Genomic DNA, 17,057 nt, shown 5'->3' on the forward strand with positions numbered 1-17,057 from the left:
GGTTTGAAGTTCAGAGCTAGCAACAATTGCAAAACTGGTTTCATCTGCATTGGAAAACAGTTTTATTGCTTCTTATCATTTATTACCACGTCTGCGTGGTTTTCTGTTGGCTTATTTGATCCGTTAAATAATGTAGGTTGTGCATCCCACACAACTTTCTTACGATCCACATTCAGTGATTTGGCTGGAATTGTAGTGAACTAAACTTCACGTAGTTGGGTAGACATACGATGTCTTTCTGCAAAAGACCAGGTCTTCTGCTGTTTACTAGTTGTATTTTGTTCTTAAGGGAAAACAACATTCTTCAGTACATATCTGTATGTTACTCGAGAATCGTGTATGAACTGTCCTTTAATGTGCTGTTTCATACGTCCCAGGGTCCATAGGATGCTGAAGATTGACAAATGTGCCGTAATGTTTTAATCACTACTGATTTTTATTGGACTGAAAAAACTATGTTAGAAATCAATATAAACGATACTATTCGCATTCATACAATATCGTATAGAAAAGTGTTGCTTCCCTTCGGCGTGAATCGCTGCTGTCGCAATGTATCACACAAATCCACGTTAAGGGCGAGTACGGCTCCGTACAGACTTAATTGTGTACACCAGGAGGTCGATAGAGAAGAGAGCTGTCATTGCGTCACAAACTTGAAGCCAACGTGCAACATCTTAAGTAGCCCAAAACATTAGGTTTCCGCGCTCATCCTTTATAGTTCACCACGGTGATACTTCCCCGTGACGTCAGTCTGACGTACCCGTGCCTAGTTTCGACCGTGCTGGGTGCTTTGACTGTGTGGAGACGTAGTTGTTTCATAAAAAATGCCACCTTGCGTTATTTACTGGTGCACTAATCGATCAGATGGTAATCTAAAGTTTAAAGGAATCACATTTCATTCGTAAGTGGAATCGATCAAGCAATATTTTCTTTTGTATACGTAAATTATGGATGTACTATTTACTTTTATTGCAGTAATTTATTTCTGTCGTTTGACTTTAGATTTGTCGTACTTTATTCAGTGTCCCTTCTTTCTCTTATTTCCAGTGTTTCTCATTGCCTTCTAAATCGAAAACGCTCCGACATCCGAGCCACACTGTATTAACGGTCTCGTACCGGCGCAACACACGGCTAGTTAACCACGCTGATTGCCCTGAATTCCTCCTGCCGATAATTATTCATTGTTCATATTTCCTCCCACTTTAAAAAGTATTCTGGCTACAATAGACGGAGACAGCAGTCACGTGTGTGTGTGTGCGTTTTGCGTGTATAATTGTTTGAATGTGTATATGTGCTTTGCTTCCTTTCTGGAGAAGAATTTGGCTGAAAACTTAAGTGAACACTCTTTTCATAATTCCTGCCTGCTGCTTGGAGTATGAGTATAGTCATTCTCTCATGACGTTTGTTGTAAATAATCCACTGCAATTCAACATGAACAGTGATGTACATAATTACAATACCAGAAGCAGAAAATGACATTCATTATGCCACGTTAAGGTTGTCTGTAGTACAAACAAGGGTTCACAGTGCTGCAACCAAAAGTTCGATCATTTACCCATTGATAGGAATAGAAAAGCAACTGGAATCACTCAATAGAGGAAAGTCCACTGGACCTGACGGGATACCAATTCGATTCTACACAGAGTACGCGAAAGAACTTGCCCCCCTTCTAACAGCCGTGTACCGCAAGTCTCTAGAGGAACGGAGGGTTCCAAATGATTGGAAAAGAGCACAGATAGTCCCAGTCTTCAAGAAGGGTCGTCGAGCAGATGCGCAAAACTATAGACCTATATCTCTGACGTCGATCTGTTGTAGAATTTTAGAACATGTTTTTTGCTCGAGTATCATGTCGTTTTTGGAAACCCAGAATCTACTATGTAGGAATCAGCATGGATTCCGGAAGCGGCGATCGTGTGAGACCCAACTCGCTTTATTTGTTCATGAGACCCAGAAAATATTAGATACAGGCTCCCAGGTAGATGCTATTTTTCTTGACTTCCGGAAGGCGTTCGATACAGTTCCGCACTGTCGCCTGATAAACAAAGTAAGAGCCTACGGAATATCAGACCAGCTGTGTGGCTGGATTGAAGAGTTTTTAGCAAACAGAACACAGCATGTTGTTATCAATGGAGAGACGTCTACAGACGTTAAAGTAACCTCTGGCGTGCCACAGGGGAGTGTTATGGGACCATTGCTTTTCACAATATATATAAATGACTTAGTAGATAGTGTCGGAAGTTCCATGCGGCTTTTCGCGGATGATGCTGTAGTATACAGAGAAGTTGCTGCATTAGAAAATTGTAGCGAAATACAGGAAGATCTGCAGCGGATAGGCATTTGGTGCAGGGAGTGGCAACTGACCCTTAACATAGACAAATGTAATGTATTGCGAATACATAGAAAGAAGGATCCTTTATTGTATGATTATATGATAGCGGAACAAACACTGGTAGCAGTTACTTCTGTAAAATATCTGGGAGTATGCGTACGGAACGATTTGAAGTGGAATGATCATATAAAATTAATTGTTGGTAAGGCGGGTACCAGGTTGAGATTCATTGGGAGAGTGCTTAGAAAATGTAGTCCATCAACAAAGGAGGCGGCTTACAAAACACTCGTTCGACCTATACTTGAGTATTGCTCATCAGTGTGGGATCCGTACCAGGTCGGGTTGACGGAGGAGATAGAAAAGATCCAAAGAAGAGCGGCGCGTTTCGTCACCGGGTTATTTGGTAACCGTGATAGCGTTACGGAGATGTTTAATAAACTCAAGTGGCAGACTCTGCAAGAGAGGCGCTCTGCATCGCGGTGTAGCTTGCTGTCCAGGTTTCGAGAGGGTGCGTTTCTGGATGAGGTATCGAATATATTGCTTCCCCCTACTTATACCTCCCGAGGAGATCACGAATGTAAAATTAGAGAGATTAGAGCGCGCACGGAGGCTTTCAGACAGTCGTTCTTCCCGCGAACCATACGCGACTGGAACAGGAAAGGGAGGTAATGACAGTGGCACGTAAAGTGCCCTCCGCCACACACCGTTGGGTGGCTTGCGGAGTATCAATGTAGATGTAGATGTAGATGTAGATATAAAATGCCTGACGGACAGCAAAGTAAAATTTGGAACTAAACTGAAAACATTTCTCTTTTACAACTCCTCCTATTCCGTAGGAGATTATCTATTACTTAAATGTGTAAATGGCAATAGGTATGGAACTACTGACTAAAATATATGTATAATTAAAAATAGAAAAACTAATAAATGATCGGCATGCAGGCATATTTACAAAAAAATTGATGTCAATATACAATGACTCGTTCCACATCATTGCGATTTATCGTGCCGCAAATGATACATGGAACATGAAACAAACTAACTAACTACGGTATATCACAATGCGTGGTACAGGCTTATACTTTGCAAACCTCAAAATGAAGTTCAAAACTAAAATCAAGCAGATGATGAAAGTAGACGTACATACCAATTGTGCTATGTTTAGTTGTTCCTGAAAAACTGTCAGAGCTAATGGCGAGAAATATTACGGGAAAAGAAAAAAATAGTCTACTGTTGGAAAGGTAGGCCTATATGTTACAGTGGTTAGGCTATCATTAATAAAAAACGACTTACATACATCTTAAAGAAAAATATCCATTTTACGGGCTCTATGCGTTTGATAATATTCCCCTAGTCGTATTTATAGTATTCCAGAATGCTGGAACACGTTCAGATATTTTTTACTCTGTAAATTGCTAATATTGATCACACACTGGATAACACATCATAGGAAAGATTTCAAAGTAAACTACAGTGAAACCAATGTACTGACAATCTAATAAAATAACTTTATTCTGCTTTTTTCCTCGTTACGCACGTTTATGGACTAGCAAAGAACATGTAGGTAAGTTTTTTGCAAACGTGAACATCAAAAATGTTGTGCATACGTGTAGCAAGCTGAAAATGTCACGAACAAAAGCAGTACCAGTGAGCAAACAAGCATTGGTTGTGGAGTTCCAGCTTCATTTGCTATCGATACAAATATAGTAAAAATGGAATACAATGCATTACGAAAACATCTTTGCCTCATCACATCCATTTATTCTTGGTTATTCAAAATATATCAACAAAAACTTGATTATTCGAAATATTTCAACAAAACCAAGTTACATTAACAAGGCCAAATGTGTCGTATTACTAGAGCAAACGAGCATTCGAGAACAGAAAACGTTCTAAATTGCCTTTCTTACACTGTGTTAACCACGTAAGCAGAGTAATTTTTAATATTTAGAACTGCTTTTGCACACGACAGAAATAATAAACAAGCAATCGCAAACAGTAGTCTGCCAATGTTTTGAGCCATTGAAAATCGCGGCAGACCCCGCCCACTCTCGCTTCAAAACAAAGTACAGCGAAAGTTTATAACGTATGATAGTTCATCCATTCCGGGGATCGAGAATTTAGACGATTTGGCCTATTATCGATATGGATGCTGGTAGTGTATAAAAAATATGGCATAAATAACATTACCTTTTCGTTGCGTTGACGTAGGAGATTGAATTTTTCACACCGCCAGGGCCTTAGGGGATACTTTTACCCGTGGATCTTAACAGACGGACAGACAGACAAACGGACAACAAACTGATCTAGGATTTCAGAGACGTTTTAGCTGCCTTTGTGGGCATTGAATTAAATTCAGTGAGGAAGTTGGAAATTTGTGTCCACAGCAGGGCTCGAACTCAGGTCTTCTGCTTACTCGGCAGATACTCGTCCACTTTTTTTGCTGTAATCCACTAAGCCAAATGGACACGGTGGTCGGTGTAGCTGCTCTCAGGTAGATGCAAATTCTCAGCTTTTATCCTACACTACTATCGTATTATCCCTTGCCCATCATTCTCATTTACTCGTGACTGTGGTCAAGCGATTCCTGTAAAGAGATCGAGCCACGTGTGCATCGTCACTGAAATCCAGTATATAACAAAAGTGGTCCTATAAAGGCTCTGTTTCTACCGATTGCTGCGTTATAGGGGAATGATATTCGGAAAATTTGTGCTTCGAATAGTAATTATTTCGTTTTTTTAAGGAAGTTACTGCTCGACCACATAGAGCGCAGTTGGCTGACGGTCTGCTACAAGGTAACAATATCGCTGGAAACACATGGTCGATTTGCTCCACAGACGTGGAGCCTGTTAGTCTCGCCAGGGATTCACGTGGAAAACACGTTGCAAACAGGCAGGTCCTTTCTTCGCACGATTGTCTCAGAGCTGGATGTTGTTCTTGTCGACCACTAGGAAAGTGACTCTCTAGAATCCACGTCACGTAATTGCAAACCAGTTCATCATTTATTTATTGTGTTGCACATGGCAGCAGCACATATATAAATATAAACACAGTAATAAACAGCGGTAGAATAAACAACCCCTTTAACGGAACCCAAAAAACATATAAAAGAACAAGGGCGCTAAAGTGCTACGGTCATTAGCGCCCGACATGAACGTCCAGATCTTGTATACACTTCATAGCATGAAGTGTAGCTTCCTCAGTTGATACACTACATGCTTTTACTCTGAGGCGATAAAAGTCATGGGACAGCTATACGCACATGGCGGGGCGGTAGTATAGCGTATACAATGTATAAAAGAGTAGTGCATTGACGGAGCTGTCATTTGTACTCGGTGACTCATATGAGAAGGTTTCCGGCATGATTATGTCCTGAATTACCAGACTTTGAACGCGGAATGGCAGTTGGAGCTAGACGCATGGGACATTCCGATTCGGAAGTAATTAGGGAATTCTGTATTCCGAGCTCCCCAGTGTCAAGAGTGTGCCGAGAATGGCGCAGACTGACATCAGCTTCACAGCTTTAGAGGGGATGTGATGTTACTGTAGTGATTACAACACCGAGTCAGATTTACAAAGAACTTGATCTTCGACGTACGAGCCCACTTTTCAGTGCGACACTACATATGCACTGGCCTGGATGCATATACTGATTCAGGTGGGAAGGATGTCATAAAGCTGCAATATCCTGGATATTGGCACTGGAACGCAGTTGGCATCTATTCTGGTCCCACACGTATTCTATCGGCGATAGATGTGACGATTTTGCTGGTCACATGTGTACCTCACATTATACGCACATTTCGTAAACACAAGTGCCTCTTGCGACCGAGTATTGTCCTGTTAAAAAATTTCACCTCTATACTGTCACAGGAGAGGTAACACAGGAGGACCTATCATTGTGCCATCGGAGTTCCCTGGATTCGAGCCCTGCTCTGGACACAAATTTTCAATGCCCACAAAAGCAGCTAAAGCGTCTCTGAAATCCTTGATCACTTTGTTGTCCGTTTGTCTGTCTACCCGTCTGTTAAGACCCATATTTTTCAAGAATGGATGAAAGTATCAGTTTAAAATTTATGTTCCCTACTTAGTGCTTCCTCAGGAGTAGCGCTGTTGTGCCTCTCAGAAACATTGGAAGAATGGAACTTCACCTTAGGTCGCGACCATACTCACCAACGTTGGTCATGCAGGGTAGTGTTCAAAATGGTTCAAATGGCTCTGAGCACTATGGGACTTAACTACTGAGGTCATCAGTCCCCTAGAACTTAGAACTACCTAAACCTAACTAACCTAAGGACATTACACACACCCATGCCCGAGGCAGGATTCGAACCTGCGACTGTAGCGGTCTCGCGGTTCCAGACTGTAGCGCCTAGAACCGCACGGCCACTCCGGCCGGCGCAGGGTAGTGTAAACTACGATTCATCACTGAACAGAATGCGTCATCATTCATCAGCCGCCCATGCTTTCCAGTCACGGCACCATTCCAAACCCAGCTGTATATGTAGTGGTGTTGCCGGCGTTGAATGCTAATTCCCTATAGTTGAGACGGCGTAAGGAGATTCCTGACATTTCGTAGCGCTGTTGGTAAGCCTTCAACTGCGAAGCGCTAACGGCTGTAGACGAAAATAGTGGCAATCTAAAGAGCTGCGACGACACTGAAGCGTTGCCATAGAGACGTTTACCAAACCGCCTTACGTTATTGGTTGAGGCAGGCTCTCGAAGCTGCCTCGCCGAGCCCACCTTTAGGGATCAACTTACGCCGACTCACCTGCAGTCCGGCCGCTGCTGGTATCCGACCAGTGGTGCCAGATAACAAAGAATGTTACAGGGAGTCCATTACTTATTCTCGGATAGTAGGCGCAGATGTGAAGGAGTTACGATGTGCCTGGTGCACAATACGGTGATCCTCCCTTATACTGATAGGACGTGATCAGCCGGTACCCTGACGACGGATGTGTTGTCTTTACGTTCCCACGCAGTCCAACGTCGGTCCATTGTGACATCCAATGCGGCACAATCTGGATATTGCACGTTTCGAATAGCCAGCCAAATGGAGACCAATAATGAGGCACAGATTCAAACTCTGTCACGTGATGATGACGCTGTTTCACACGAATACTCACGCCTGTTGTACTGTCTACCCTACCAGGCTTTGTAACAACATTAACCACTAACAACACCAATAAACTCTGGTAGCTGTTTTACCTGTCACAGGAATTTGCAACACTAACCATTTGCTTACTTGCCGAAGGTGTGTACGTGCAAGAAGTTGCATTAACATCAGATGATGACTTCTGGTTGCTTCACTTCTGTTGTCAAGTGGTTTAAACAGGAGTGGACGAAAATATAGAAATATCAAAAAATAACAAATTACCATGACTAATATGAGGTAACAGAACCGTTGGCATTGAAAACAGCTTCAAGCTTTGCAGTTGACAAATACAGGTCCAGTGTGGTATTCGAGAGACTCTTTACCATCCTTTCTACAAAATAGTGGACTGTTAAGGTAAAAATGACGGAGGTGGATAGTTATAATGCATCCTTCTCTCCAAAGTAGATCAGTGAAGGTCAGTAATATTCAGATCTGGTGACTGCGGTGGCCTGGTAAGACGCGACAGTTCATGGTCGTTCTCACAAAAACACTTCTGGAAAATGTCAGCGTTCTGGACGCCCTGTGGAGGTTAAGACTCCAGAAATCAATGATAATATCCATGATATGGTGATGGATGACAGAAGAGTTAAGGTGGGTGAGATTGTTACTGCTGTGGGCATCTCTAATTAACGGGTACATAATATTTTGCATAAACATTTGGATTTGAGAAAGCTATCCGCAAGATGGGTTCCGCGATTGCTCACGCTTGACCAAAAACGGAATCGCGTGAAGTGTTGCAAGGATGGTTTGCAGCTGTTCAGGAAGAATCCGCAGGACTTTAGGCGTCGTTTCGTCACTGTGGATGAAACATGGATACATTACTATACTCCTGAGACCAAACAGAAAGCTAAACAATGGGTTACCAAGGGAGAATCTGCACCAAAAATGGGGAAGACCATTCCTCCGTCCGGAAAGGTTATAGCGACTGTCTTTTGGGATTCGCAAGGGATAATTCTCATCGACTATCTGGAAAAGGGTAAAACTATTACAGGTGCATATTATTCATCTTTATTGGACCGTTTGAAAACGGAGCTGCAAGAAAAACGCCAGCGATTGGACCGCAAAAAAGCCCTTTTCCATCACTACAATGCACCAGCACACATCTCAGTGATTGTGGCCACAAAATTATTGGAAATAGCATTCCAACTCGTTTCACATCCCCCCTCTTCTTCAGACTTGGCTTCCTCGGACTACTATTTGTTCCCCAATTTCAAGAAATGGTTGGCAGGACAAAGATTTTATTCAAACTAGGAGGTGATTGCAGCAACTAATAGCTATTTTGCAGACTTGGACGATTCCTATTATTCAGAAGGGATCAACAAATTAGAACAGCGTTGGACGAAGTGTATAAGTCTAAACGGAGACTATGTCGGAAAATAAAAAAGGTTTACTCCAAACACGTAAGTAGTTTTTATTTTTGGAAGAACTTTTCAAACGACCCTCGTATGTTCGACATCAGAGTGTGATAACCAATCGCAGACGGCAGGCGGCAGCACCAGCAATCAGAGAGTCGTGGAAAAGGTGCAGTTGTTGTAATGCGGAAACGGAGCGATTTATGCGACTTCCAAAAGGGCATGATAATTGGCTTTCGAGTCAAGGGTGGGAGTATTTCTGAAACGGCTAATTTTGTAAACTATTAACGTGCCACCTTGATTAAAGTATACCGTGCATAACAAAACGGCACTACCTAAAACCGAAGGTGAGGCAACTGTGGTGCACAACGGGCCGTAGATTACAGGGGTGAACGATGGCTCCAGAGTTATGTACGGGCGAATAGACGTGCAACTACTGATCAGCTGACCGCCTAGATGAACCAAGGGGCTACCATCGGCGTGTCAACGACCGTTCAGTGAACGTTGCTGCATGCGGGCCTAGGCGGCAGGCGCGTGGTTCATGCACCCATGCTCACTGCTGTTCATCGGCGACGAAGACTGGAATTTGCACGCAAAAGGAGGCCACTGGGTGCCGACAGGTGGCCCTTTCAGATGAATCACTTCCTACGCTGTAGTGGACAGATGATCAGTGACATGTACGGTGTGAAACATCTGAAAGGAAACACCCTGCAACCAGGAAGTAGCGTCATGGTCTGAGGAACGTTTTAGTGGCAATTATTATGTATTATAGAAAATAGCTTGGAATGAAAAATGTGTTATAGAAAATTACATGAAGTAGGTTTATGAAGTCACAATAAGTTCAGTGTTTTGAGTACTCAAATTGCCGGCCATCAGCATTTCCACATTTTTGTAGTGTGGTTACTACACTGTAGCACAGAGTTCTTTATTATCATGAATGTCTTGGCACGCTTCTCTTTTGAACTGACACATGTCATCAATAGTGTTTGGTTTTCTTGCAAATACGTTATATTTGATAACACACCAAAAGAATAGGTCCATTGAAGTAAGTTCTAGCGATCCTGGTGGCGATTCAATTGTACCCTGTCAGCGTATCCAGTTACTGGGTAACTAAAAAAAAAAAATTGTTCAAATGGCTCTGGGCACTATGAGACTTAATATCTGAGGTCATCAGTCCCCTATAACTCAGAACTACTTAAACCTGACTAACCTAAGGACAACACACACATCCAAGCCCGAGGCAGAATTCGAACCTGCGACCGTAGCAGCCGCATGGTTCCAGACTGAAGCGCCTAGAACCGCTCGGCCACCGCGGCCGACCGACGGGGTAATTTGTTATCAAGAAACTGACGCACTGTTAAAGCATAGTGGAGAGGAGGCCCATTTTACTGTAAGAAGAACTCCTTTAGAACCCTGCAGTAGTAATTGTGGAATTGGAATACCAATATCCTGCAGCATGTTGAGACAGATGTTATACAGGGTGTTACAAAAAGGTACGGCCAAACTTTCAGGAAACATTCCTCACACACAAAGAAAGAAAATATGTTATGTGGACATGTGCCCGGAAACGCTTACTTTCCATGTTAGAGCTCATTTTATTACTTCTCTTCAAATCACATTAATCATGGAATGGAAACACACAGCAACAGAACTTACCAGCGTGGCTTCAAACACTTTGTTACAGGAAATGTTCAAAATGTCCTCCGTTAGCGAGGATACATGCATCCACCCTCCGTCGCATGGAATCCCTGATGCGCTGATGCAGCCCTGGAGAATGGCGTATTGTATCACAGCCGTCCACAGTACGAGCATGAAGAGTCTCTACATTTGGTACCGGGGTTGCGTAGACAAGATTTTTCAAATGTCCCCATACATGAATGTCAAGAGGGTTGAGGTCAGGAGAACGTGGAGGCCGTGGAATTGGTCCGCCTCTACCAATCCATCGGTCACCGAATCTGTTGTTGAGAAGCGTACGAATACTTCGACTGAAATGCGCAGGAGCTCCATCGTGCATGAACCACATGTTGTGTCGTACTTGTAAAGTCACATGTTCTAGCAGCACAGGTAGAGTATCCCGTATGAAATCATGATAACGTGCTCCATTGAGCGTAGGTGGAAGGACATGGGGCCCAATCAAGACATCACCAACAATGCCTGCCCAAACGTCCACAGAAAATCTGTGTTGATGACGTGATTGCACAATTGCGTGCGGATTCTCGCCAGCCCACACATGTTGATTGTGAAAATTTACAATTTGATCACGTTGGAATGAAGTCTCATCCGTAAAGAGAATATTTGCACTGAAATGAGGATTGACACATTGTTGGATGAACCGTTCGCAGAAGTGTACCCGTGGAGGCCAATCAGCTGCTGATAGTGCCTGCACACGCTGTACATGGTACGGAAACAACTGGTTCTCCCGTAGCACTCTCCATACAGTGACGTGGTCAACGTTACCTTGTACAGTAGCAACTTCTCTGACGCTGACATTAGGGTTATCGTCAACTGCACGAAGAATTGCCTCGTCCATTGCAGGTGTCCTCGTCGTTCTAGGCCTTCCCCAGTCGCGAGTCATTGGCTGGAATGTTCCGTGCTCCCTAAGACGCCGATCAATTGCTTCGAACGTCTTCCTGTCGGGACACCTTCGTGCTGGAAATGTGTCTCGATACAAACGTAGCGCGCCACGGCTATTGCCCCGTGCGAATCCATACATCAAATGGGCATCTGCCAACTCCGCATTTGTAAACATTGCACTGACTGCAAAACCACGTTCGTGATGAACACTAACCTGTTGATGCTACGTACTGATGTGCTTGATGCTGGTACTATAGAGCAATGAGTCGCATGTCAACACAAGCACCGAAGTCAACGTTACCTTCCTTCAATTGCGCCAACTGGCGGTGAATCGAGGAAGTACAGTACATACTGACGAAACTAAAATGAGCTCTAACATGGAAATTAAGCGTTTCCGGACACATGCCCACATAACATCTTTTCTATATTTGTGTGTGAGGAATGTTTCCTGAAAGGTTGCCCGTACCTTTTTGTAACACCCTATATATATATAAAACTCAATGATCCATTGACATGATAGGCACGCCGAAACTTTAACTCCAGGTTAGTTCAATTGTTTTTTAGTTACAGGATGGAAGCTTTCTGTGTTGTGGCACATATACTTATGCCTATTAATAGCGACTGGCAGCTAAAAATTCGCTTAGTCCAACAAATTTTTCTAATTACGCCGTCACCTTGCACTTCTTCCTTCAAAAGCATCTCGCAGAATTCTAAACAGCGATCTAGATCATCCTCTAGCAATCCTCGAAGTAATCTTGGGTGATACTCTTGGAAACCTAAACACTCCATTAGACAACCCAAGGATCTACAGGAAATGTACGACTCAAAATAGGCTCTCCTTTTGGATTTCTTTGGGCTTTGGATAAATTCCTGCAGGTTACCGTTTCATTTTCATGGGTAGCAACACTCACTTGTCGACCACTCTTTGGCATGTTACAGACAGACCCACTTTGATGAAATGTCTCAACCTGTAAATTGATAGCCTGTTTGGTGGAGGTGTATTGAATACTTCTGTCCATTTTTATAGAACCTGTTCAGCATTCTTTGTAATCCAGTATTGTTCCAGACTGGAACAATTCCATTCCATTGGTCATTGCTTCAGTTACAAGGGATGATTATTGGAATATCTTAAAAAATTACAAAAATGGTCTTAGAACAGAGAAAAATACAGTATACCTGTTATATACCCGTTCATACATCCCCCCAACCATTACCATTGTATACAGAGTTATTCAGCAGCCTTGCCAGTGGATTTTATGCAAACCGCAACGCCTTCAAATAGCGTATGCAATATTTTGGTATTCTCTTGCTCACTATTTGCCAACAGAAAAAGAGAACATCGAACATTTTGTAAGACATTTAATGTAGTTAAATTTTGTATTGAGATACACTACTGGCCATTAAAATTGCTACACCGCGAAGATAACGTGCTACAGACGCGAAATTTAATCGACAGGAAGAAGATGCTGTGATATGCAAATGATTAGATTTTCAGAGCATTCACACAAGATTGGCGCCGGTGGCGACACCTACAACGTGCTAAGAAGAGGAAAGTTTCCAACCGATTTCTCATACACAAACAGCAGTTGACAGGCGTTGCCTAGTCAAACGTTGTTGTGATGCCTCGTGTAAGGAGGAGAAATACGTACCATCACGTTTCCGACTTTGATAAAGGTCGGATTGTAGCCTATCGCGATTACGGTTCATCGTATCGCGACATTGCTGCTCGCGTTGGTCAAGATCCAATGACTGTTAACAGAATATGGAATCGGTGGGTTCAGGAGGGTAATATGGAACGCCGTGCTGGATCCCAACGACCTCGTATCACTAGCAGTCGAGATGACAGGCATCTTATCCGCATGGCTGTAACGGATCGTGCAGCCACGTCTCGATCCCTGAGTTAACAGATAGGGACATTTGCAAGACAATAACCATCTGCACCAACAGTTCGATGTCGTTTGCAGCAGCATGGACTATCAGCTCGGAGACCATGGCTACGGTTACCCTTACGCAGCACAACAGACAGGAGCGCCTGCACGAATGGCAAAACATCATTTTTTTCGGATGAATCTAGGTTCTGTTTACAGCATCATGATGGTCGCATCCGTGTTTGGCGACATCGCGGTGAACGCACATTGGAAGCGTGTATTCGTCTTCGCCATACTGGTGTATCACCTGGCGTGATGGTATGGGGTGCCACTGGTTAGACGTCTCGTTCACCTCTTGTCCTCATTGACGGCACTTTGAACAGTGGACGTTACATTTCAGATGTGTTACGACCCGTGGCTCCACCTTTTATTCAATCCCTGCAAAACCCTACGTTTCAGCAGGATAATGCATGACCGCATGTTGTAGGTCCTGTACAGGCCTTTCTGGATACACAAAATGTTCGACTGCTGCCCTGACCAACACATTCTCCAGATCTCTCACCAATTGAAAACGTCTAGTCAATGGTGGCCGAGCAACTGGCTCGTCACAATACGCCAGTCACTACTCTTGATGAACTGTGGTATCGTGTTGAAGTTGCATGGGCAGCTGTACCTGTACACGCCATCCAATCTCTGTTTGATTCAATGCCCAGGCGTATCAAGGACACTATTACGGCTAGAGGTGGTTGTTCTGGATACTGATTTCTCAGGAACTATGCACCCAAATTGCGTGAAAATGTAGTCACATGTCAGTTCTAGTATAATATATTTGTCCATTGAATATCCGTTTATCATGTGCATTTCTTCTTGGTGTAGCAATTTTAATGTCCAGTAGTGTACATTAAATGTCCTACAAAAAGGAGCTGTTCATTGTTTCTGGAGCCCTAAGAGTTCGCTTGTAGTGAGCAAGACATTACGAAAATCTCGTGTGCAGTTTTGAAGACGTTGGGGGTTGCATTTAACCCATCGGTAGGGGCAGATGAATGTCCTTGTACGGTTAAAATTCGAATAAATAAAATCCACGTGTTTTTGCAGTTGTTTTATGCAACCCACAATGAATTCAGAGTTTCGATAGCTGTTGAATTTCATTAGGGTGCTGGGTAAGCTGTAGCAGAGGTGGTGCGGTGTTGCAGAAGGGGAACACGGCGCTGCACTGTGCGGCGAGCAGCGGCCTGGAGCGGTGCGTGGAGCTGCTGCTGGCGCACGGTGCGCCCCTCTTCCAGGAGAACCACGACAAGCTGACGCCCTGCGACCTGGCCATGCGCGCCAGCCACCACGAAATCGCGCGCCTCCTCGAGTCCCGCATGGTCTTCGTGAGTACCTGCCCCCTCCAGCGAACCGCTCACTTTTGGTATCAACCAATTACTACATACGCTACAAACTACGGTATCGACCTCAGTCGTTATGTAGCATACAGGCCTACGCTACATATAACTTTCTTTTGCTAACTCAGAGTGTAAATCGATTTTACTATGGTTGGTTGTAGCGCACACTTAACAGTTTACACCTTGTACTTTCTGCCCATCAACGTTTTAGTTTCAGAATCCAGATATTCCCTGTAGCTCGCAGTATCTGCTTCGACAAAGTAGTGAGTCTGTCTGCTCTGCGTATAGGCTCTTTATAACAAAGCAATTTGTCGGATAAGGCCCATGTAAACGACCGGAAAATTTGTCAAACTTTACTTGTTTGTCAAATTATTTGGCAGTGTGCAGCTTTTAATGACTTGTTTGCCAAACATAGACTATTTTGAGTTGGTCATGCGTATTTAGCGAAAAAGAGTTTTTCTCTCAGCATCAGGGGAATATATTAGACATATGGATAAAAATAAAAGAGCACTGGCAGTTACCAAGGTGGTAGAGTGTCGCGTTTTCCCCAGCCATATACTCGTAGTACACTTGATGAAGGAAAATCAGTGTTCTTTGGACTACACACAAACGGGTGTGAAATAAAATAAAAAATCGAAGCTCTCGGGTTCTTCCAAGGACGATGTATATGTTACCACATTGTGGTATTTTAATGAACTGAATTACAGAATTACAGGATTTGTTGAGTGGAATGAACAATCTAATGAATACAGAATACGGTTTGAGAGTAAACCGAAGAAAGACAGAGGAAATGAGAAGTAGTAGAAATGAGAATAGCAAAAACCTTAACATCAGCATTGGAGATCGCAAAATAGACAAAGTTAAGGAATTTTGCTAGATTGGAAGCATAACCCATTGTGGAAGAAGCAAGGAGGACATAAAAAAGCAGACTAGCACAGGCAAAAAGTGCATTCCCTGCCAACAGAAGTCTACTAGTATCAAATATAAGACTAACAAAGGCAGAAAGTACATTCATGACCAGTAGATGTCTCCTAACGTCAAACACAGGCCTTAACATGAGGAAGAAATCGCTGAGAATGTTGGTTTGGAACAGAACATTGTATGGTACTGAAACATGGATAGAGGGAAACTGGAACAGAAGAGAATCGATGGCGTTTGAGATGTGGTGTTACAGAAGAACGTTGAAAATCAGATGAACTGATACGTAAGGAAAGATGAGTTCTATGCAGAATCGACCAAGAAAGAATCATATGTAAACACTGACTAGAAGAAGATATACGAGGTGTCACAATACAGTAATGAGACTGATTTTCTTTGCAAGATGTGGCAACCCTGCAGGCTTGTGTAGGCACAATATCTTTGACCTTCGTCTATAAGCTGCTTCTAGTCCAAGCGGCACATCGATGCAACTGCTCAGTCGTGAGTTGTGCTGTAATAAGTAACGCGTGTTTGTGTCTCTCGTCACGGAAATGTAACCACATAATATTGCGCAACGGTATGCCATTCTTTTTGCGTTAAATTGGGTGAAAACGCGACGACAATTTACAGTAAACTTCAGACCGAGCGAGGTGGCGCAGTGGTTAGCACACTAGACTTGTATTCGGGAGGACGACGGTTCAATCCCGTCTCCAGCCATCCTGATTTAGGTTTTCCGTGATTTCCCTAAATCGTTCCAGGCAAATGCCGGGATGGTTCCTTTGAAAGGGCACGGCCGATTTCCTTTTCAATCCTTCCCTAACCCGAGCTTGCGCTCTGTCTCTAATGACCTCGTTGCCAATGTGACGTTAAACACTACCCACCACCACCACTACAGTAAACTTTAGAAGGCTTTTGGAGAGGCGGTTACGTCAAGAGCTCAAGTTTATCGTTGGCATGAGGTGTTTAGTGAAGGCAGAACGAATATTGAAGATGAAGACCGCAGTGGACGACCATCAACCTCACGGACGGATGCCAACTTGGCCAGGGTGCGTGAACTCGTATGATCTGATCAAAGACTATCCATGAAAATGATTGCAGAAGAACTGAACATCAATCGAGAAATGGTTCATCTAATAATAACTGAAGATCTTGGTATGAGAAAGATTTGTGCAAAAATGGTCCCCAAAGATCTCATACCACAACAGTGAGAAACACAGAAAAATGTGGCGGCAGAGCAAACGGAAATCAATCCAGAATTGTTGAGCCGTGTTATTACTGGTGATGAAAGTTGGTTTTTCAGTACGATCCAGAGACAAAGCGCCAAAGTTCGCAATGGTGCGCAAAGGGATCACCCAGACCAAAAAAAGCTCGCATGCTTGTGTGGTTCTTTGATTCCAAGGGAATTGTTCATAAAGAGTGGGTGTCTCCTGCACAAACAGTTAACCAATATTATTACAAAGAAATTTTAGAAAGACT

The 17,057-nt window shown here is 43.4% G+C and overlaps 1 protein-coding gene across 1 annotated transcript in view; it reads left to right on the plus strand.

The window, feature by feature from the left end:
* LOC126416252 (ankyrin repeat and IBR domain-containing protein 1-like) overlaps nt 1-17,057 on the plus strand; it is a 567,140-nt gene that overhangs the window by 296,035 nt on the left and 254,048 nt on the right. Inside the window, exon 5 of the mRNA XM_050083876.1 lies at nt 14,472-14,651. Within this exon, the coding sequence (XP_049939833.1) occupies nt 14,472-14,651 (180 nt within the window). The remainder of the gene's footprint in view (nt 1-14,471; nt 14,652-17,057) is intronic.

This window comes from Schistocerca serialis, chromosome 8, assembly GCF_023864345.2.
Source record: "Schistocerca serialis cubense isolate TAMUIC-IGC-003099 chromosome 8, iqSchSeri2.2, whole genome shotgun sequence".
In the NCBI taxonomy this organism is placed as follows: Eukaryota; Metazoa; Arthropoda; class Insecta; order Orthoptera; family Acrididae; genus Schistocerca; species Schistocerca serialis.